General features: G+C 40.5%; 1 protein-coding gene and 1 long non-coding RNA gene across 2 annotated transcripts; one reads left to right on the top strand and one right to left on the bottom strand.

Annotated features, from left to right (window-relative positions):
* Positions 1-4397: 4397 nt before the first annotated feature.
* On the top strand, positions 4398-6721 carry LOC111933751 (uncharacterized). Its single transcript, XR_002866862.2, has 2 exons — positions 4398-4474; positions 4567-6721. It is a non-coding gene; the product is annotated as an uncharacterized LOC111933751 (long non-coding RNA).
* A 5951-nt stretch (positions 6722-12672) lies between these two features.
* Positions 12673-21348, bottom strand: RBP2 (retinol binding protein 2). The gene is made up of 4 exons (XM_023933506.2): positions 21223-21348; positions 18405-18583; positions 15522-15623; positions 12673-13830 (listed from the first exon to the last, which is right to left on the bottom strand). The coding sequence occupies exons 1-4, from the start codon at positions 21293-21295 to the stop codon at positions 13777-13779; spliced, it is 408 nt and encodes a 135-aa protein (XP_023789274.1). The 5' UTR covers positions 21296-21348; the 3' UTR covers positions 12673-13776.
* Positions 21349-21839: the final 491 nt, after the last annotated feature.

A 21839-nucleotide genomic window follows, 5' to 3' on the forward strand; every position in this document is an offset into this window, starting at 1 on the left:
TTGCAGTGCAGTGAACTGAAGCAAAACTCGTTGCAGCCTTAACTTGGCAGACAGTGAAGATTGATGGAACACGCTGGGTTTAAGGGAAAGGTGTTATTAACATGTAGGTGGCAGAGCTGTGAGACAAACCCTGCTGTAAATCTGAATTAAAGCCTCCCTTGTTAGGACAGCATTTCACCCTGTGCTGGCTCAGGGACAGCGGTGGTGTGGAATGCACTTTCTGAGCTGCCCAGCCTGTCTCTTACTCTTGCAAACATCCCCAGCCTTGGATACAATCCTGACCCATGTACCAAACATTAACCTGACTAGAATAATGAGGAATTAAAACCCCAGTAAAGAAATAAGAACTGTCAAAAGGCTAGAGTTTAGATTAGAGAAAATATAATCCTATCCTCCACAAAACCTGTAACCTGCCAGTAGCAGCCTGATGGGGCATAAAATGATTGTTTCTAAAAATGGTTGTTCCTTCAAATACAATCATGTATGTAGTGCATGCAGAGGAATGAGATGCTGTAGTAAGTAAAGGAGGGATTGGAAGTTTTGTATTTGGTGTAATCTAAAATAATATTGCCTGACACTTTCATTACAGACCTGCCTTTTCAACTCACAATACTGCCAAAATTAAGCCATGTAGGTTTGGACTTATTGTACTGGCTGTCTTCATCTCATCAAGATTAACCAATTTCATGCTGTTTTCAAATTTCAGTGGTAAGTTCACTATTTTTAACAGGGTTTTAAGTGAGCACAAATACCACCTTCTTTAAAATCAGCAACAGGATAATCAGCGATAGTCTCAGCAGCATCTGATATGGACTTAATTTAAAGAGAAAACCTAAAGTATTAATTGTGGTAGCACCGTAGTGTGTGATACCCACATGCTAATAAAAAGGAGAGAGATGTCTTTAAACAGACAACTCTGAGAAATAAAGGTCAGTGAGAGAGACCAAAGTGTTGTATATAATATAAAGGCTCCAGTTCTTGACCTCCTGTGCTACAGCTTCTTTGGGCACATTTGATTCATTAGATAAGGGCTATCTTTATGTCATTCATGTAATCACTTAGCAAGAACCATCCTGATTGACCTGTTAATACTCCTGATTTATTAACACTTGCTTCTTGTTTTATTTCCTGGAGGCCACAGTTCCAATCCTGGCACGATTCCATTTCCATTAAGATTGGTGGCAAAAGGGCAGCCCTTAAACCACAGAAGAGGTTCAGGAGGAAGCAGTTTATATCTTCCCAGGTTTCCAAGTTTGGAGCTTGTAATTTCTTTCTTTATCAGATTTACAATGCCTTCCACTATAGTTGAACGTTGGTGCTAATGTTCTTTTACTAAGTTTTGAGGCTTCAGATAAACTTATTCCATTTTCTCTGCTCATCTTCAAACCTGCCAAACTGTTCCTAAGATCTGATTCAGTGAGCAGTTTAGTTTGCCCTGAATATAGTCTTTAGATAACATGAACTAGAAAACCTATAAAATGATTTCTTCTTGTCTGAGGAGTATCTGCCCAGTAGCTACTTAAAATTTCTGTAACAACATAGATTTCAGGACAGAGATTCTGTGATTTCCATTTTTATTTGCTATAATATATTATTAACTTATCGCTGCTGACTACGGAGTTGCAGCATTCTTGGGAAATGATTTGGCATCAGATTTTCCATAAGCTTGCAAAAATTGTTTATTGAATAGCATGGGTTGCCAGCACCCTGGACAACTGAGAACACTGTGTTTGTTTTCTATTAAAGTCAGACAAAATTGACATAGACTTATTTTTTATCCAGATGCAAAGTGGTAATAAAAGAGAATTTAAGAGCAGCATTATGGACACTGAGTCAACATGAAAGGTTCACGGTGAGACTTTAATAATTGACTGTGGCTTGGGAAAGAAGTTGGTTGTTTTCTCTTAATTTTGCAGTTTGGGGTTTTCCAGATGCAGAGGTGAGGCTTCAGCTCCTCCTGCAAGTCTGTACGATGCTCAGAACCATCCAGAATTCAAGTATCTCAATATCCTACAGTGTCTGTCTCACAGCAATGATGTTAAAGCTGCTTTTGTGGCAGTGCAGTGATACCAGACAATACCTTCCACTTGTGCATTTTGTCAGCAAATGAAGGAAAGGGGATTGGGTGCACAGCACAGATGTGACTCTGTCACTAAGATCTCACTGCTTAGGCACAAAGCCTTTTGTCTTTATAATTTGATGTGCAGGTCAGCCTTGTGGTGTGCTGGGCACAGAAAACCAAACCCTGCTGCCATGTCTGGCTTTCAGGACAGGGTAATTTACATAGGGTGTCAGAAGAACCTTCTAGAAACCCCAAATGTGACCACAATCCAACACTATTCCCTTGAGGAATGCCTGTCAAATGGAAGGTGGCTTTGTCAGCAGGTTTGGAACTTTTTTTTATTTTATTTGTTATTATTTTTAAATTTTTTTACAGCAGTGTAATATGTAGATGTTTTTCTAGGAAAGGTCAAACCCCTCTGTATTTCTGATTGGAGCTGCATGGTTTATGAGTTTGCCTTGTGTTCAGAAAGCAGCAGCACACAGGATCCTGTGGCATTTCTGCAGCACAGAATGTGTGTCTTTGTATCAAAAGCTTTTTCTTCACAATAACTCAGTAACAAGTTGTTTAGTAGGAGAGCAGGCCGTGATGAAAGCTATATTAAATGTTACCCTTGCTCTTTTGCAATAATCAGACATAAAAAACATACTGCCAGAGGCAAATGTAACAATGTATTTATATGTAAAGTCTTATACAAGCACTGTTTCTTTTGTTTCCACATTTCTAGTAGAACCTGAAACATTAATTTTTTCAGAGATACAGTCATACATATATAATTCAATAATATTAGTGTGTGCTGTGTACTTTCTTGGTGTAGTCTGAAGACTGCAAGTTATCTCCCCAATCTCTGTTCATGATTTGAATTTGTAAACTCAGACTGTAGCAATGAATTCTTTTAGCTTTGAATATCTCTTTTTCAATCCTTGGTCAGTATATTACATAAATGGAAGCTGACATAGGATTTGCAGCACTCTGGGAAAAATTCATTCCCAAAGATGAATTATAAAATCTGTTGATGAGTGAGGATCAGTACAGAGTCTCAGTTTAGACTAAAAAAGTTTAGCCTTTTAATGCTAGAGCTTTCTGGTGCAACTCTAATGCTGCTGTTCTTGCCATTCTGTAATACAGTCAGCTTCCCCCTCCCTCCAAGCAGTGATAATAACCATCCCTCACACATCCTTTCATATCCTTTATGAAGTCTTCCATGGAGAATGGAGATGGGTTGTTTTTTATATGGCTTTCTGAATTGAAACTGAGGATTTTTAACACCATGTAGCCAGTATGTTGTTGGAATTTCATCCCCCCCCACCGAAGTAAAAGTACTTGGAAAGTTGTGGTGGCTTGTAAGTACACAAATTATCTTAACAGTTCTGTTCTTAAGAAAACATGACAGGGATGTAATTCAATTTACCACAGAGGTATGAAATGACTATAGTGACTATTTTTGGTTTGAGGGAAGAGGGCAGTGTGAGTACAAGATTCACCACTCGATGGCGCCTTGATTCTGTTCATCCCCATTTCTTTTTCCTCTCTGATGTCTGGACACAAAATTCCAAAACTAGTTTTGTAGTAAATCTGTCTGAGAAAGCAAATTTATCACATATTTCTAAACGATAGTTTTTAATGTCTTCTGCAGAAGTAAATAAAAATATTTCAATTTTCACTGATGCATTTTAATTCCAGTATTTCAATGAAAAACAGTGAATTAACTCAATTTTGGTTAAGCAGTTCTTCAATGTAAATATTTGTGGGAGGACAACGTCATGGGAACTGTTCCTGACATCAAATCGACTGACAAGGCTTTTTTCCTTTGTGACACCTTTTTCTGTATCAAGGGCTGCACTACACCCATGACAAAAACCCCAAACAGAACAGATTTTGGGATTTTGCTCTGTTCTGTGCACACTTGTCTGTTTTGCTGACAAATGCAGGCTCCTTGGATGGGTTTGTAACTGAAGAGATGCCATCCACTGCTTGAAACTCTTTAAAATGAGTGACAAAATTACTTGAATGAAAATGCTGTCTGATTTTCTATGTGAACTATTCCATGACAATTGATGAGTATTGTTACATTTGATGTATTACAAATTAGTGCTGGAGTTGTTTGAAAGCTCCTCTGAGATGGGATTCAGAAGATTGGCTCTGGCTGCTAATAGAAGCTAGACATATATATATATTAAAATATTAAATAACACTGGAGACAATGCCATTCTGTCAGCAGGGTCTTTAGTGGTTGTGTATTGGCTGACAGAATTCTGCTGGTTGGGAAAGTAGATTTGATTTGCACAAGACAAAAACTGTGCTTTGCTGGCTGTCATCATGTTTGTGTTTATAGACCTGTGACAAAAAGAGGTTTCTGGCAAGAAGCCTTTGCAGTGTAGACCAGACCGAGGAAATTTTTCTATGCTGAAGGTAATAGTATAGGAAAAAAAGTGCTTATTGTACTACTCATATAAGTTCTCTTAAAAAACCAAATATCACTAATTTAAAGCATTTATCTCCAGAGAAGATGCTGCAAATTCTCCTGTGGCTTCAAATAACTTCTGAAAGTTACAGCCTCACACTTCACAGGGAACTACAGAAACCAAGATTTATTTATTTTGCCCTCTAAATACTGCCAGATAAGAAGACATGACACTGAACTGGATATAGAAGTTCTCACATGAAATCCTCCCCTACCATAAGATGTTCTCTGGTGCCTTCTTTTTCTTTTTTTTTTTCTCCTTTTTTTTTTTTTTCCCTATATAATCATTATAATGCAGGGAAAAATGGTAATAAAAGCACCTTTATGCTCCTCAGTCAGAGGAGATTAATTACTGCTGAGGCAGCTGGCAGGGAAGGATAGGACAGTAATGGTGCAATGGTTTCATTACCAAAACCTAATGGAGTGCTTAGGGAAGAAGCATAAGTTATAACCTCTTAACAAAGTGAGAGAAATTGATAGAAATATTTTCATATTTTGGTCCTTAAATCCAAGTGGAATCCAGAAAACAAGCAAAACATGTCCCTCAAATGCTCTAGCATGGACCTAATATTTGAGAAAATGATTTGGCCTGTGAACTAAGGGGAAACTGGCTGTGAACACACCTGGCTGCAGAATTCTATCCAGAGTGGATGGACTGAGGAGTCTTGCTTGTTCTATTGTTTGCCATCAAGGCAGAGGACTGCATATATTTGGAATAAATTAGATTATTAGATAAATTGTTGCACTGTTGTTATATCTACCAGGGTGGCACTTATTTATTCTATGAAAGAATTTTAATCTCTGTCAATTCCTTAGGAAACAAATCTGCAGGGTGAGCTGAACTATTTGGGCCTTATTTGACCCATTCCAAGGTGCCAAAATGTGTTCCATTTTTCACTGAAAGATTCTAAATCTGGGTCTCTTTTTATTTAAACCATTTGCAGCAGGACAGCCACAGAGTTCTGTCACATGTTATAAATAAAACCTGAGATCTGAGGAGCTGTTAGGGTGTTTTCATGCACAGCCTTGCTTATATTTGTTTATATTGAGATACACAGTGAGCAAAACAGATCTTTTTTCTTGTGGTTTGTGAAGGATTGCCTTTCCTATTTGAAACAGAAGCATCTAGAGCATCTAGAGATTTATCCTTGTGAAGAAGCAAGTTATAAAAACCTGGAAAGCCAAGCTCAGGGAAAGGCTGGAGCTGCTTGGACTTCTCTGGGACCACAGTGATCCTGCCAAGGGTTCAGTTCCTCCTGCCACTGTCACTTCATCCTCTGTCCCCTGGCTCTCTGCAGAGCCACTGTGCAATCAGCATGGCCATAGAAAACCTGGGGCTGCTTCTTCTTTTGGATGACACAAGTCCCCTAAACCAGGAATCTTTCATCTCTGATGACCCAAATCCTCGCTCTGGAAATCAGTTATTTTCCTTCTGCAGCTCTGGATGTGCTCACATTTTAACTAAGTGCTCATGTTTGCTGTGTGTTCAACTGATGCCATCAAGGCAAGCAATTTGCTGTAATGCTACACAAGGCACCCATTAGTAGCAAACAGCAATCTGTGTTTTTAGAGAACCAAGGCTGTTATTTCACAAAGGGAGCAATTCAACTCTGCCTTAATCCTCTAACGAGTAAAGCTCATCTTCCAGGTGTTTTTCCTGACTATTTGGCTGCTCTTGGCTTCTCCAAAGTGTTTAGAAAATGAAAGTCTAATTTAAATTAAGTTGTACGTGATTATTAAAAAAAAACAATATATGTGTCTATATAAATAAATGTAAATACTCTTTTTTTTTAATGACAGAACAAAATGCCATATGTCACATGTCTCTATTTTTAGTTGCTTGTTTTCAATATCTAAGCAAAAAGAAAAATGTTTAACTTAAAACCTCATCTCTAAACATTCAGGACTTCATTGCATTTGTTTATTGTATCAACAACAGTGAACAGCAATACACATTTTTCTGACCATGATACTTTGAATGCATTAAATTCTGCAGCTTCAGAATCTGTTTTCAGTAGAGGCCTGATCAGAACTGGTCTGGCTGAACTGAACAAATGACTCCCTGGAAGTGCTCTGACTTAAGCAGAGCTACTTGCAAAACAAATTCCAATACCTATTTCAACACACAATTATTTCAAAAGCTGAAAATTAACTAAAACCATATCAAGAAAATATAAAATTATATCTTTTGAGAACCTGCTGTTGTCTCACTTGTTACACCAACTGACTTTTATTATGACTTTACTCACTTTTGTGCCAAAGCTCAATAAATAACCTTTCTCTGCCGAGGCTGGGAGGGATGATGATGGAGTGGGGGGATTTTCAGCAAAAAAGGCACAGTACAATCTTCAGCAGGACTGCTGCCCTGTTGGAAGAGCACTGCTTTAGTCTGATCATCAGAAAATTTAAGCAATCTTTGACTTTATGGCACCTCCAAGAAAAAGCATATACCTCTGTTATTAAAGTTCTTTTTCCCTACATAAGTGTAGGAAAAAGGTGAGCAAATTTTGAAAAAGCAAGTCAGTTCCTAGAGAGACAGCTGGAAAAAGGCAAATCAGATCATTTAGTAAGTAGAAAAAATATTAAGTATTGTAAAGTAGGCAATGAAACAAGCACTGCTGTGAGCAGCAGAACCACCAAAGCTTGGTTTCTAGGGGATTTTATCTCATGCTTGAGTTCATTGGCATCCAGCTGAAGGTTTTCCATGGTTACAGGCATTTATCCTAAATGATTTTCTGGGACTTGATAAACATGAGTTCACCCTTAGCCTTTATTTTACTGGAGGCATTCGATTGAGCTATTCATTTTCACATAATATCGTAGAAATATTATATTTAAAGAATTTATATTTTACAGTCAGGTTTGCTTGGCCAGTCTACCCTGGGAAACTGATTCAAAAGCTGTGGGCCAATAATCATCGTGGACACCTATGAACCCTTCCAGCCCTGGATATAAGCATATATATCCATGGATATGATACATGTATATATCCAAAAGGGAATGAAATAGAGGTGACAGGGGAAGACAATTAAGAAATTATAGGAAAACAATTAACTTTGGGTGCAGTGCAAAAGGCAGCAAGGGCACTGCACAGTAAAAAACATTTCAAAGGAAGCCTGTTGCAGCTTTCACAGGGAGCCATCCCACTTCACTTTCATGCTTTAATTCTGAAGTCATAATTAGGTTTACAGCCTTTGTGAAGGGTTTATCAGTTTTTCAGGAAGCCTTTCTTTGAAAGACTGGACCCTTAACCAAAGCCAGCAGAAATCCAAAGTACAGTAGCATGAAAACAGGTAAAGAGAACTTCCAGTAGTTCCTGTTTCTGGGTCTTGCTATACATTAGTAGCTTTTCTCTTACTACTTCTGGAATATCTACTGTCATCTACTGCATTCCCATTTCTATTTAATGGTGGCTGAAGCACTGCAGTGTGAGATACAATTAAGGAAATTGTGATATTTAGAGAATAACTGACAACATTTTTGCAGCTATTGAAAAGCTCGTCTCATTAATATTATTTTAAATCTCATTTTCACAAAATGATTTCTTCTAATCCTCACAATCTGCATAAGAAGTGTAATCAGCAAGCTGAAATTAAAGTATCTGCAACCTCTGCCCTTTTCATCAGTCACAAATTAAAGAAAATAATGTCTTCTAGTGGGAAGAACACTTTCTAAAGAAATGATTTCTATCAATCTCTCCCCTCTAAAGCAAAATATGTACCCTTGCTTAAAAGAATACAAATAACAAGAATACAAAATATAAAATATTATAAATATTTAAATATTTAATTTAATAATATAATATTTTAAATATAATAAAATATAAATATAAATACAAATGAATACAAATAATTAAGTAACATTTTTTTGGTTAAATTTTGTCTTCATCAGATCATGAAGTAAATGTTGGTTTAAAAACCTCAGTCTTCTTGCCAGATGGCAGTGGAGTATCTTTCACAAGCAGCAGAGCAGCACAGCATCCAGGATATCCATGGCAAACTGGGAAGGCATTTTCTGCATATCTGTGACCCTCCAGAGCTCTAGAGAAAGTCAGAATCATAGGGCAAGGAGCACAATTGGTAGGAGCAATAACATCATTCTACAGCCTCTGCCTGCAGCATTGCTCTCTTCTTTTAGCAGTTGGAAATAAAATGTTTAACTTTTGGAAGAAAAATTGGCTCGAAGCAGAGCCAGTTGGCTTAATGCAGATTTTTAGAAATTCCACCATAAACATTTGTTCCACACAGCTTTGCCATTGCCATTTGGAAAGCCCAGTGACAGGTGATGGTGCTGATTCTTTCCCAGTGCTGCACTCACGAGGAAGTGCTTTTGTGTTGTTCAGGCTTTTCTGTTCTGGATTTATTGGCTTTGCATGGCCAGGCTTTGGCAGGGTGGGAGCTCCAGGGCTGGATTCTGTGAGCAGCTGCTGGAAGCTTCCTCCGTGTCCAGCAGAGCCGACCCTGGCAGCTCCAAGGACGGAGGTGCTGCTGGCCAGGGCTGCTCAGCCACACACGGTGGGGACACCTCGGCCACAACAGAGCTGAGGAGAGAGAAAAGTTCCTGTGCAGCCCTGGCCAGAGAAGGGCAGCGTGAGAAGTGTGAGAGGAACAGCTCAGCAGGCAGCAAGGGCAGGGAGGAAGGGGGACAGGAGAGCTCCAGGCACCAGAGCAGGGATTCCTCTGAGCCTGAGGTGCAGCTGTGCCCCTACAGCCCCTGGAGGGCATGGGGGATGCAGAGATCCATCCACAGCCCCTGGGGATCCACAGGGATCCAGAGATCCATCCACAGCCCCTGGGGATCCACAGGGATCCAGAGATCCATCCACAGCCCCTGGGGATCCACAGGGATCCAGAGATCCATCCACAGCCCCTGGGGATTCACAGGGATCCAGAGATCCATCCACAGCCCCTGGGAATCCATGGGGGATGCAGAGATGTCCCCACAGCCCCTGGGGATCCATGGGGCATGCAGAAATGTCCCCACAGCCCCTGGGGATCCATGGGGGATGCAGAGATGTCCCCACAGCCCCTGGGGATCCATGGGGGATGCAGAGATGTCCCCACAGCCCCTGGGGATCCATGGGGGATGCAGAGATGTCCCCATAGCCCGGGGAGGAGCCCCCAGTGGAGCAGGACAATCCTGGAGGAGCTGGGAGCCCATGGGAGGCCTGTGCTGAGGGGTCCCTGCTCCCAGGCTGGAGCAGCCTGGCCTGGCAGGACTGAGCCGTGGCAGAGTGACCCCAGAGCAGCAGGGCTGGCAGCACTCTCTGCCCCAGGAGGGACTCAGGGGGGAGAAGTTCCTGGAGAAGTCTCCCGTGGGAGGGACCCCTGGGGCAGCAGGGAGTGACTCCTCTCCCCGAGCAGCAGGAGAAGCCAGGGGTGAGGAGCTGACCCAAACCCCCCCTCCCTTCTCCTTGCACTACTGGGGGCAGGAGGCAGAGCTGGGAATGAGGGAGGGGTGGCAGGAAGCTGTTTTTAAGGTTTTATTTTACTTTTCATTACCCTGCTCTGTTTTAGTTATAAAGTTATAAAGTTAGTTAGTTATCCTGCTCTGTTAGTAATAAAGTCAATTAATATCTCCAATTAGAGCCTGTTTCGCCCGTGATGGTATCTGGTGAGGGATCTCTCTCCCAGTCCTTATCTCAGCCCATGAACCCTTTGTTGTTTTTTCTCTCCCTGTGCAGTTGCAGAGGGCAGTGAGAGGCTTTGGTGGGTGCCCAGAATCCACCCAGGGCCAACCCACCACACAGGATCAGAAGGTTGCTGATAAATTCTCTTCCTGGGGCTGTACTTGAGCAATATTCTCTATGAGCAAAAGAACCCATGCAAATGGTAATCCTTCAAAACAGCCGAGACAGCACTGTGTGCCAGAGGGCTGAAAAAATGTGAATGAACGTTCTTTGATTTACCAGCAAGGTCTATTCCTCCAGCACAAGTATTTAATCTGCTGACAAGGAGATATGGGACTTTGAGCATCAGTGTAACATCACAAATATGATACAAACAAGGATACCTTTGGAAGTAATTCTAATGCAACAGTGTGAATATCTCCTCTGTCTCCAGAGCTGTGCATGCAGCTGTAAAGGAGGCTGCAAGTTCTTGCATATGTGCAAAAACAAAATGTCACTTTGGAGAGTAAAAAAGCTTGCATATTTTATCACTTCCTTTTAAAAAGTCTGGAATTTTCATTTCCAAGATAGGCAAAACAATAGGGTCAGATCCAGCCAAAGTCTACTTGTGCTCAGTTTCCTACTTTCTTTACTTCTAAACCATAACCATGAGATAGAACTAGTGAGCATAAGAAACCAGTTGAAGAACATTTGCTTTCCCTCTTCAAACTCACCCTTAGTGAATTGATGATAGTTCCTTGTGATATAGGAAAGGTTTTCTTTGGATTTATAATTTAGTGTGAATTTACAAACAGGGTTACTCCTGGCAAGAACCAACCAGGAGAAGCATCGCTGATTAAAACATGCACGTTTTGTTTCCTAGTGATTACATTCTGCTAATATTTTGAAAGTTTAATGAGGTGTGGTACTTTTTTGTCCTTGTAACTAACAGAGACTTAGAAATATGAATTAAATACATTTCTACTAAAAAAAAATCCAAGTCAGGGCTGAATACAACAAAATAAGGAGTTTACTAACTCCAAGTGCAGTTTCTTCTGTGCAAACTAACATGAAAGCGTTGCTCAGGCAAAGGACACAGGAAGTTTGATACCAAATCAACTTTTATCAGGAGAAGCAAAGTCCAATTCATAAAAATATCCTGCCATATGCACTTCTATGCCTGTCGTGATTTAACTCCAGCTGGCAACTGAGCACACACAGCCATTCCCTGAGAAAACTCCTGGGCTGAGCTAAAGACAGTTTAATGGTGAAGAAAAAGCTGAGTGCACAAGCAAAGCAGAACAAGGAATTCATTCACCGCTTCCCAGGTGGGTGTTCAGCCATGCCCAGGACAGTGGGGTCCATCACGGGTAACAGCTCCTTGGGAAGACCAAGGAATTTCTAGGGAATGCCATCCCAAACACAGCAGTTTTCCCTCTTCCTTCCTGTAACTTTACATACTCAGCCTGATGTTCTATGGTTTGGAATATCCCTCTGGCCAGGTTGGGTGAGCTGTCCTGGTTCTGCTCCCTCCCAGCATCTCGTGTACCTTCTCACAGGGAGAACAGGGAACCTGGAGTCCTCGACTTAGAGGAAGCACTAGTTAGCAACAACTAAACCATCAGTGTGATATCAGCATCTGTGGAGGGCCAAGGGACTCCGCAAAAATCCTCAGCCCTGGAAAGGTGGTAACAAGCAGTATCTCCCGAGGTGGGGGTGAGAGAAGCCTTTCTCCCCCAGGCCTTTGCAGTTGAACATTAATCTTCTTGGGTTCTGATGCTCTATCGGTTTGCCAAGTTTGTGTCACCCTGTTCAACCCCTGTTCACCATTTATGTAAATCCTCTAGAATGTTCTCCCTTCCCTGGACCCCCATTGGCCATATCTCAGTGCATTGCTCCACCCCTGCTGTCCTATTGGTTCTCCCTGTCCCTAACCCCGCCTATGCACCACTTTTACCTGTTCCCATTGGATCCCAGCCCTTGGAACCGCCCCCTCTTGCCTCAGATATAATCCTGACCCTCAGCCTGTCCTTGTCTTTGTCCTTGGATCCCGTTGAAGGCCAAGTGAAGCTCCTGGATTTCCATACCAAGAGCTGTCCCTTCGTCAGTCGTCGCCTTTTTTGCAGTGTGCTCTGGGCCCCAAAAGCGCAGGTCGCTCTTAGGGCCGTGGTGTTGTTCTCACACTAAATCCAAACCACAGCCAATAAAATGAAAACTAGCTCAATCCCAGCTGGAGCCAGGATAATGGCCACGGCCACAGAAGTATTGGTGGTATGTAAATTAATCAGATTTTTGCAGATGTAACCTAGTTGTCAGCTGGGAGACTCTCACTCCTTTCCTACCCTGAGCTATTGACAGCGAGTGGGCTGAGGAGCAGGTGGAGATGAGGAGAAAGCATATGCTCCTCCATTTCTGCCAAAGTGTTTTCACAATTTTCTGTACTTCCCTACCACTGATATGTTAGGCAGATTTTCACTCCTCCCATACTAAACAGAAGATGGAGGATATGGACAAGAGGGAACTTAAGAGTGCTAAAGCTGATGTGAAAGTTTTTTTATTTGAAAAGCAAAGTTGTAGGAAAGACAGTATTTTTTTAGAATAATTCATGTCATTGGGAAAAAGCGGATGAGCTTTTGGGCACACGAGGTCTTCTGGGGAAGGTATGCAAACATATTGTTGAATAATAAAGTTTTTATCTACTGAAGTAGTGTTCATCATGGTTAACTTAAACTTGCCTTTAGCAAAGAACATGTGAATTCTTTTAAAAAACCCTGAATAGAAGAGTTGCTGGGAAAAGACTTTTCTTTTTACAGTCTCTGAAAGGTGGTACAAGATGAAGATTGCAGCATGCTGACCGCTCTTTCTGCACAGGCTACGCTCAGACTGTGTATGCTCTGCAGTTTTCCTCTCACAGCCCTAAGTGTGCCCCAGTTTTCACACCATGGAGTAACTCTTCAATGCAGAGCTTGCTTCAAGCAGCAGATTTCTCTGCTGGGATGGTTATTAGGCTGCCAGTTCTAACTGGAAATTACAGCATTGCCATTGATCCACGTTAGGTTGGAGCTGAGGAGCTGCAGCTCTTCACAAAGGCCGTGAGATATTTGTCAGGTGATAACCAGCAGCACTTTTGACCTGGGCCAGATTCAAGGGAACAGTCCCCATGTGAAAGGACGTGTATTGTGCTCAGTGAGGCATTCTGTTGCCTGAAACTGTGGACTTAGTGATCCAGGACTAAATGAAACAGAAACAGTCCAGTGAATATCCAAAGTTACTCAGTCACCCAAAGACATGATGACAATACAGCACTTTGGAGACATAGGCTGTGATTGAAATAATTGTCACTGTTAATTTTCAGCCTTGTTGCTAATGGACGTTCTTCCTGAAGTCATTATAGAGATGTAGGGAAACATTATTTAAAAGACAATTGCTTTTATTTAACTCCAGACTGAAAGGCAAAGGAATTTATGAGGTTTGTAACTGTTTGATGTTATTTCTGTGAAATGTGTTTGTTTCCATAAACAGGCACATGATACATTCACACAGAAATGTCAAAGGAATGAAAATCGGGCTTCATTCTTCTTTTTAGACAAACCATAATAGCATAACATTGTGATGGAGATCTGTGAGGCTTTCTGCTCCATTTTAGTTCTTCTTCTTAAATGTCTGATGGCACACCTGGTCTTCACATGTCAGTTCCTACAGTATTAAAACAATTAGTAAGGACATAGTGGTAGAAGTTGTAGTTTGCATGTATATCAGATCCCACCAAAAATGACTGCAACTGAGCCACTGCATTAAAAACTTCTGCTTATGAAACAGAGAACAGTAAAAAAAAATGCATAAATATGTAAAGAGAAGGTTGCAGTAATTAGTTTTTGATATACAAATTGAACTCAAAGAAGAATAAACATGAAAAATACATTAAAATTGTGCTTTAGTTCAAGGCTTTTTCAGGCTCTGTTACTAAAACAATGTACTCTAATAGTTTATAATTCATGTTAGCTGAAAATGCACGAGATTCACTGGAACAAGGAAGTAAATAAAGAGGAATGCCTTAAAAAGCTGATTTGCTTCAGAGGGGTGCCCAGCCCTTTCTCAGGGGCCAGAACAATGCACCATTTCTGCCCAGGGCTGCAGTGACCCCTTGAAGGCTGCCCCACTGCAATGCAGCCAGTTTTGGTGTCATCAGCAGTGTTCCTGTGCCAGACAGGGCTTTGGAGGGACTGGAGCTGTCTTTGTGGCCAGCAGTGGGCCAGACCTGCAGGACAATTTCTGAAGACTGCTGTAAGGATCTGCTTGGCTTTGTTTCCACCAGCCTCAGCCCAAACCTTGGTGCCAGCATGTAGAACCTTTCAGGTCAGCTTTTGAATGTGTGTTCAGGCAGAGCTGGGGAAGTGCCCTGGACAGGTGATTTTAGTCAGGTGGCTCATTGTGGCTTTGAATTCCTGTCTTTGACCTTTTGGGCACAGAGATGGGAGCCACTGTGACTGCCTACACCAACTATGTGTAAAGGAAACTTGTGAAGGAGCAGATGGCTTGGGGCAAAGCAGGACAGACAGGACAGGACAGAACCATGGGCTTTTCTCAAGAATCTACGTACTCTCTACCCTCTGTGCCATCCAGTAGGTGCTACCATGCCCATTTCTTGGTTGCTTTCCCAAGAAACTCTGCAACCTTTATCATCACGAGAGATGTAGCAGTGTTCAGTCAAAACTGGGACTTTGTGATCTTGGAGGTCTTTTCCAACCTTAATGATCTGATGATTCTACAATACTGTTATTTTGAAATCTTCCTGCCCATCACTGATTGCTGATTTCCTGCACAGGCTTTTCTGACCTATCTTGGACTAACCACTTCTATCTTTGGGCTACAGTTTGCTACTTTAGATGTTTGAATTTGTTATTGAACTAGGAAAAAATAATTGCAGTATAGGTTGGTTGTGGGATCCACTTGAATGTCCAGGGGTTTCCAATCTGTATTACAGCACAGTGTGCTAAAATTTCATATTGCTTTGCTCTGAACAAAGAATACCATTTTTCTTCCAATCTGATTGGGTTTTTTTTTCTTCTTTTTTTCCCTACCAGTGATTTTATAAAAATGAAATTATGCTAGAGGTGAAATGTAACAAGAAGGGTTAAGAGCTGGAGGGAAGTGGACTGGAGCAAAAAAAAAAACCACTGCAGGGTTTTGACTTAATTGGGAGCAGGTGGAAAGAAATTGAGCATTCCTGAGTTGAACCAGAGGGGGAAATTCCTTAGAGTTCAGAGATCAGAACTGTCTAAAGACCTTTCTAACTAGAAAAAAAACCCCAAATCCTTTGAAATGGAAAGCTTGAGCCTGTGCTGCAGCCTCAGTGAAGTGCTGTGGATCTGTGGAGCAGCCCTTACCAGGTGCAGTATGTCTCCTTCAATCCAGTGCTTCCAGCCCCTGTTGTTCTTTTCACCTTTCTGAACAGAGACCAGTTTGTCACCATCCCAGGTCACCAGGGTCTGCATGAATCAGAGAATTAACTCAGTTATATTAACCAGAAGCTAATGAACATGCAAAAGTAAATTCAATGTGAATACACAATTACAATTGCTTCCTATCATTCTCCATCTTCCTCATAAAAAAACTAAATAACCCAAAGCATTTAAACAGTCACATTCAGAGTGACAACAGTGTGATGAAGGGAAGCTTTTGCAGTTCTTTGTTGTCATTTCCACGTGTTTCTTCCCATATGTGAGTATCAAGTGGTGAATTGTTGAGTGTGTTTACAGCTGCTTGTGTAATACATACAAAGTGCATTTTTTTCCTTGCTGTTTAAAGCCATTAATGAAAAAATTACAGAGTCTCATGAATGAAGCTTGGGAGCTTGTACTGAAAAGTGCAGTGCTAGCACCTTTTCTAGCTCTGCATAAAGTAACAAGAGGAAGAGTAAGTTAATATCATCTCCTACACTAAATTTGTTTGTGTATTTTCTTGTACTTTCACAAAGAAATTTAAAGAGAGGTGATCATAAGCTGGACAGTGTGGTGTAGCTGACCCTGCTTGAGCAGATGGGCTGGACCTGGTGTTCCCAGGAGATCCCTTCCACCCTCAACCATCTCCTGGTGTGATCCAGTCTGGCAGCAGCACACAAAGTACTGGGTTATCCCAGTTCTTGTCCAGGAGCAGGATAACCCTTAACCTAAGTGAGGAAAAGTTCTCTTTACAGGCTGAATTATCTGTCTGCAGATGTGCCTTTAGGGACGTATTTAACCATGTGTCAGACAACTCCCTGTTAGACACCAGCTACAGTCCATGAAAGCTCAGTTATTATAAAGCTCCAAGCGTATTGGGAGCTTAATTCATTTTCTAGTTCAGCACTGGATGATTTATTTCTGTTATGAGGGAGCTTTCCATTAATAATGAGACAAAACTCATTCCATTTCAGTTAATTTCTTTCTTATTTACGGAATTTTCAAGCTACATGCTCTTTAAATTATCTATGCCCTCTTTACATTTAAATGTGGCCTACTGATTTTATTACCTTCATCTAACTTTAATGTGTTTGAGGCATTGTTTTGTTAATAAAATGACCAGAAAATACTTTTAGAGCAATTCAGAGAATAATGGCACGACATGCATCCTTCTTCCTTCTCCTCTCTAGGAACAAATAACATGATTTGTTTAGAAATTAATGTTAGACTAAAGTAATTAAAGCAGGTAGGGTTATAAATGCATAATTCCTTCCTTCCTCCCTCCCTCTCTCCCTCCCTCAAGTGAACAGATTTTGCAGAGCAAGGCTTTGGTAGTGGTGATGAGCACTAGAGGAGCACTAATTGATGGATTTAAGGAGTGATGAAACTAATGAGTCCTTTGATCCTGAGCAATGCCTTCAACTGCTCTGAAGAGATGTGGGAGCAGTGTTTTAAAGTAAAGACTTTGTCACAGGAATTTGTTCCACCCAGTGCCCACTGGAGGAGGAGACAGAAAGACAATTTAGATATAGGGGTGTTCAGAGTAGTGAAAAAAATGGGTCTTACTCTTCGATGGCTTGCAGTGCTGTGAATGAGAAATAATTTGGAAGAAATCACAGGAATTACACTGCACAAAGTTAGCTGAGAATTCAAAGTGATCCATAGTGAACAAACAGCATCTTCTGTTAAATTTGTGCCCCTCCAGTAAAGGATAATGTGAGTTCAAATGTAAACTTTTCCTTTATGTGGCAATTGCCAAAACAAAGGTGTCTCGTTGACAGTGAGTTTTGGTCTCAGCTTCTCAGAGTTTGGCAGCTGTGAGCTGAGTGGCAGAACAGGGCTGGGAACTTGCAGAGCTGCTAACACAGAGATTCAGTGAATGATGACCAGAGGAGGAAGGAGATGCTGGACTAGCAAGGCTCCCACAGGGACAGCCAATGGAAATTTAAGATCTACATTTGAAAGTGTTGCTTACACATTTTAGGGTGAGAAGAAAGTAAAATAGAGGCAGTATTGATACAGAAACGTGAAACTGAATTCAGGATGTGAATCAGTGCTTGTGTGTGTTCTTTTCCTCCCTGACTGCTCTGAGAGAGCCTTGGTTGAATCCCCCAGGAGCTGACTCTGCCACAGGAGGCAGGGCAGGGGCTACAACACTGCCCTTAATGCAGGTATTGTCCTCAAATCTCCCTGGAAGGTGTCTGAGCAAATGGCCACAGGTTCCTGGGGGAGTTCAGAGCTCAGGTTACCCCAGTTATTCCCCAGGCAGTGAAGCACCCACTGCTGGGCCTCCTTGCCCCTCTGCCCTGCCACCTGAACCGCTCCAAGCTTTTTTTTTTGTCCTTGTCCCTTCCCAAAGCTCCCCTAACATTAAAATCTAAGTGCAGCTTTATTTTTAACAATGTCCAACTGTTAAACTGCGCAGCTGAGACTGATTAGTGCCAACACAGCCATCCCAAAATGAAAAGTTATATTGATACAGTCCTGAATTTACAGGGATGAACCCACAGTTTCATTGAGGAGGATGCAGAGGTAAAAATACAATTTTTCTACTTTCTAGAAACACAAGGTGTATCAGAAAAGCTGGAAAAATCCCCCAGTAGAAAAACCTAATTAATGATTGTCCTCACGTATCCCAGTAGCCATCCTGATTTGCATTTCTTATAAATGCTTGTAGCAGGAAAGAAAAGTGTCTCAGGCTGCTTTATAAAAATCCTCAGATGTCTGTAAAATATTTGGGTTTCACTTAACATATTCAGCTGATTTTGGGAGCTGCTGGCTGCTGGTGCTAACTGTGGTATAAACAGATATCAGGTACCAGGTTTTTACCTTTACCACTCGGTTATCCAGCCCTTTGGTGTGCTCTTCAAACTCCACTCCCACAGTGAAATCCACATCATAGTTTCTGAAAGTACTGATTGTTTTGGTTTTAAAATTGTCTCCATTTTGAACAATCTCCTTTGTTTGTTTCAAGTGTTTTGCAATCTTACGAGTTGCAAAATCAATACCTATCGAAAAGGAGAAAAGAGAGCGAAAATTCCAGTATTTGCTAACAAAATTAAAGTCCCCCAGCATTTATATTTACAAACTAAAAATAAATAAAATAAGTGAGACATACTTCCACAAATGGTGCTTTTACCTGCAGCATTTTTCAGAGAAAAAGGTAATGTCAAATAAAAATCATCTTGTATTTGCGAGTATCTTTCACTGATAATAGATTTATTTATTAACAGGATATCTGTGGGAACATTGTGAGCATCCAATACAAGATACAACCAGGACTGAATAGATGCTGGTATGTTAAATCACCTGAATTTTTTTTGAGAATGAGAAACAAGAGGGGCTATTAAGCCTGAGAGTGCCTTTTTGGCCTCACTAAAGAAGGATATGAGAATAACATTCTTTGTCAGAGATTTGGCATGTTAGAATGGGTGTGTAATCAAGGGAGAATGAGTATGTAATCAAGAGGACCTGGACATGTTACTTTCATGATGAACCTATGGTCTATGGGAGTATACAGGAGATTAATTAATTAGCTTAAAAGAAATAAAATTATATTCATGAAAAAAGAAGCAATCAAATAAAAACCTGAAATCCATTATTGTTGGATAGCAGACACACACATAAATTGCAGTTCAAAAGGAGACAAATTCGAAGTCAAAAGTCAAAGAAGTATCCATGTAGAGCATTTGACAGTTTCTGTTTAATATTCTGTCAGTGTTTTCTGCAGTGCTGATCTCCTTAACACCCTGATTTTGTTCATCATGAGGACTGACATGATGATGCACACAACTGCTGGGGGCTGAAAGCATTGCCAGTCACCAAAGGGAGAACATCCATGACCACCATCCCAGCTTGCCCAGTCAACCCCCCCAGTGCCAGCAGCATCACCATCTGCAATAAATGATATAAATAATAAATAGCTGCCAGGGAATCTTATTTTGGTGCTGTATGCAAATGAAATCATCTCCCATGTTTCTGCAAGAGACTGAGAAATGGGTTTGGTTTGCTGGCCATGCTTTGGTGGTTTCAGGTGGGTGTTAATCACTGTCAGCTCAGCAATGCCACTTGCTAATGGAGCCCTTTTTCTTCTGCTAGATTCATTATCCTACTTGGGAAGTACTAATCGAATTGAGTAAGAGGATAGGCTTGAAAAAAATGTGACTTTTAAACATGGGGAATAATGGTCTTGTTCAGTATTTATATTCAAGACTTCTTGGGTATATTTTATCTGCTGTGGTGGATTAAAGGTATCTCCAGGGCTGATTTATAGCCAGGCAACATAAAATTTAGTTCTCTCTGAGGGAAAAAAAATGTCTAGACCTCTAAAGAAATGCTATTTCTGACTAATATATTGGTCTTGTAGCTCCTGGAGAAAAATCGGGGAGGTTTTATTAAAGCATGGTTTTCATACCTGCATTTTGAACAATGTAAGCAATAAAAATGATATGTAGTTCTATTAGAGTAGATTTAAATACTTTGTAACATGTTTATGATAAAATCAAACTTTCTGATTTAAAGGGCAAAACTAATCTTAATTAAAGTATAGAAAAGTGTATTCATTAATTAAAAGGACAGATGAATTTTTTAAAAGAACTCAAAACCTCAGTGTGCTTTGAATCTGAGCACATTAATATTTGAAATATAAAATAAAAAAGATAAAATGGTGAGAAAAAGAGTAGAAGAATATCTTTGCAGCCTATCCCTGCCATTTCTTTCTGAGAATCACCTGCAGCACATGAATCTTTGCAGTGCTTTGGGGTTGGGTTTTTTTGCTTATTTATTGGCAGTTTTAAATTACTATAACTGATAGTGTATATATAACTTATCATTTATATATGCACGTAAATCACTTCAATTAATGTGTATCTTTCTCCTGAAGTTCAAGGCATTGTCCTAATCATTCTCATTGTCCTAATAATTCTCATTTCCAAGATCTCTTTTTGTCCCTCACATGTGCATATGCACATTATTTACAGATGGCCCTGAAGTTGTTGCGTTTTTTTCCACAAATGCAAAAGCTAAAAAGTATGAATTCTGAAACTTACCTTTCTCCCTTAAAAGGGTCAAAACTGAGAAAATTGCAACTGCTTTCAATTGTTGGTTAATAATGATGAGAGTTTATTTTTATGCGTTTATGTATTTAATCTATTTCAATCTGAACAGATCAATCAATTAGGATTAAGATTCTTTGGCAGAACTAGTAGAAAATCAGTTAAAGCATCAAATTTTCCATCTCTGTACTGTAAGTAGTTCAAAGCACTAATTAAATAATGGCATTGTTACTTTACTGCTACAGAATATCTTATTCCTCTTTAAGCAGATTGTGGCTCCACTGTTACAGTAAGAATATACCAGGAGTAAAAAAGAACTTCTAGATCTGAAAACCTTTTGGTTTGGGGCTTTTTTTCCTGACCTGTATCTGTTTTTTCATTTATCTAAATAAAGAACAGCATCTTTGTCTACAAGTCTTCATCTGCTTATGTAATTAGATCATTGCAATTTTAAGAACAATTACTTGATTTGTGATTGGCAGAAACCCTTATGCCACAATGTACATTACAGAAAAAGCTCATTAATTTTTAGAAGGATTTGACTTAGGATTGAACCATTTATCTCTTGATATCATGAATATTTTGCCATTTACCTAAAGCAACCATGTAGCCTTCAAAGTTTTCATTGGTTACCATTTCCCACGTCCCATTGTAGTCGGCAGGCATGGTGGCGAGAGCCCAGACCCAGCTTCAGCTCAGGAGGTGAGACTGGAACCAGCCTCTGCTCACAGAATGTTTTATAAACCTTTCCATATCTTTTTTCCCACTCAGGTTTATGGCTTTGCAGATAGTGCAGTTGAAGGGGCAGGGTGATAACCCTGGAAACTTTGCTTTCATTGGCAAAGTTCAGCTGAACAGCTGGCAGACAAGGAGCACTTTCAGAAATAGGGACTAATACAGGATGTGATTTTACAGTGACCTTTGTAAAGAAATGCTGGCACCATGGGATACCTTTGAAATATATTGAACACCATGGCAAATTGTACAACCCAGTTAAAGTCTCCAAAGTGAATTGTTCTTGGCTCCTTTCTACGTGTCACCTTTCCCTGTGAAGTGGAGTCTCCCAGAGCTGACCCATCCACAAGTCCCATTTAAAGCTGATGGAAATTTCACTTTAATGTGAAACAAATGTTAGGGCTTGAAAGAGAATATTCCTGTTCAAATCACTTTTTGGTTTTGATTGGTTTTCAATATATCTGCCATATACCAA

The sequence above is a fragment of the Cyanistes caeruleus genome, chromosome 10, assembly GCF_971803275.1.
Source record: "Cyanistes caeruleus chromosome 10, bCyaCae1.hap1.1, whole genome shotgun sequence".
NCBI classification, from domain to species: domain Eukaryota; kingdom Metazoa; phylum Chordata; class Aves; order Passeriformes; family Paridae; genus Cyanistes; species Cyanistes caeruleus.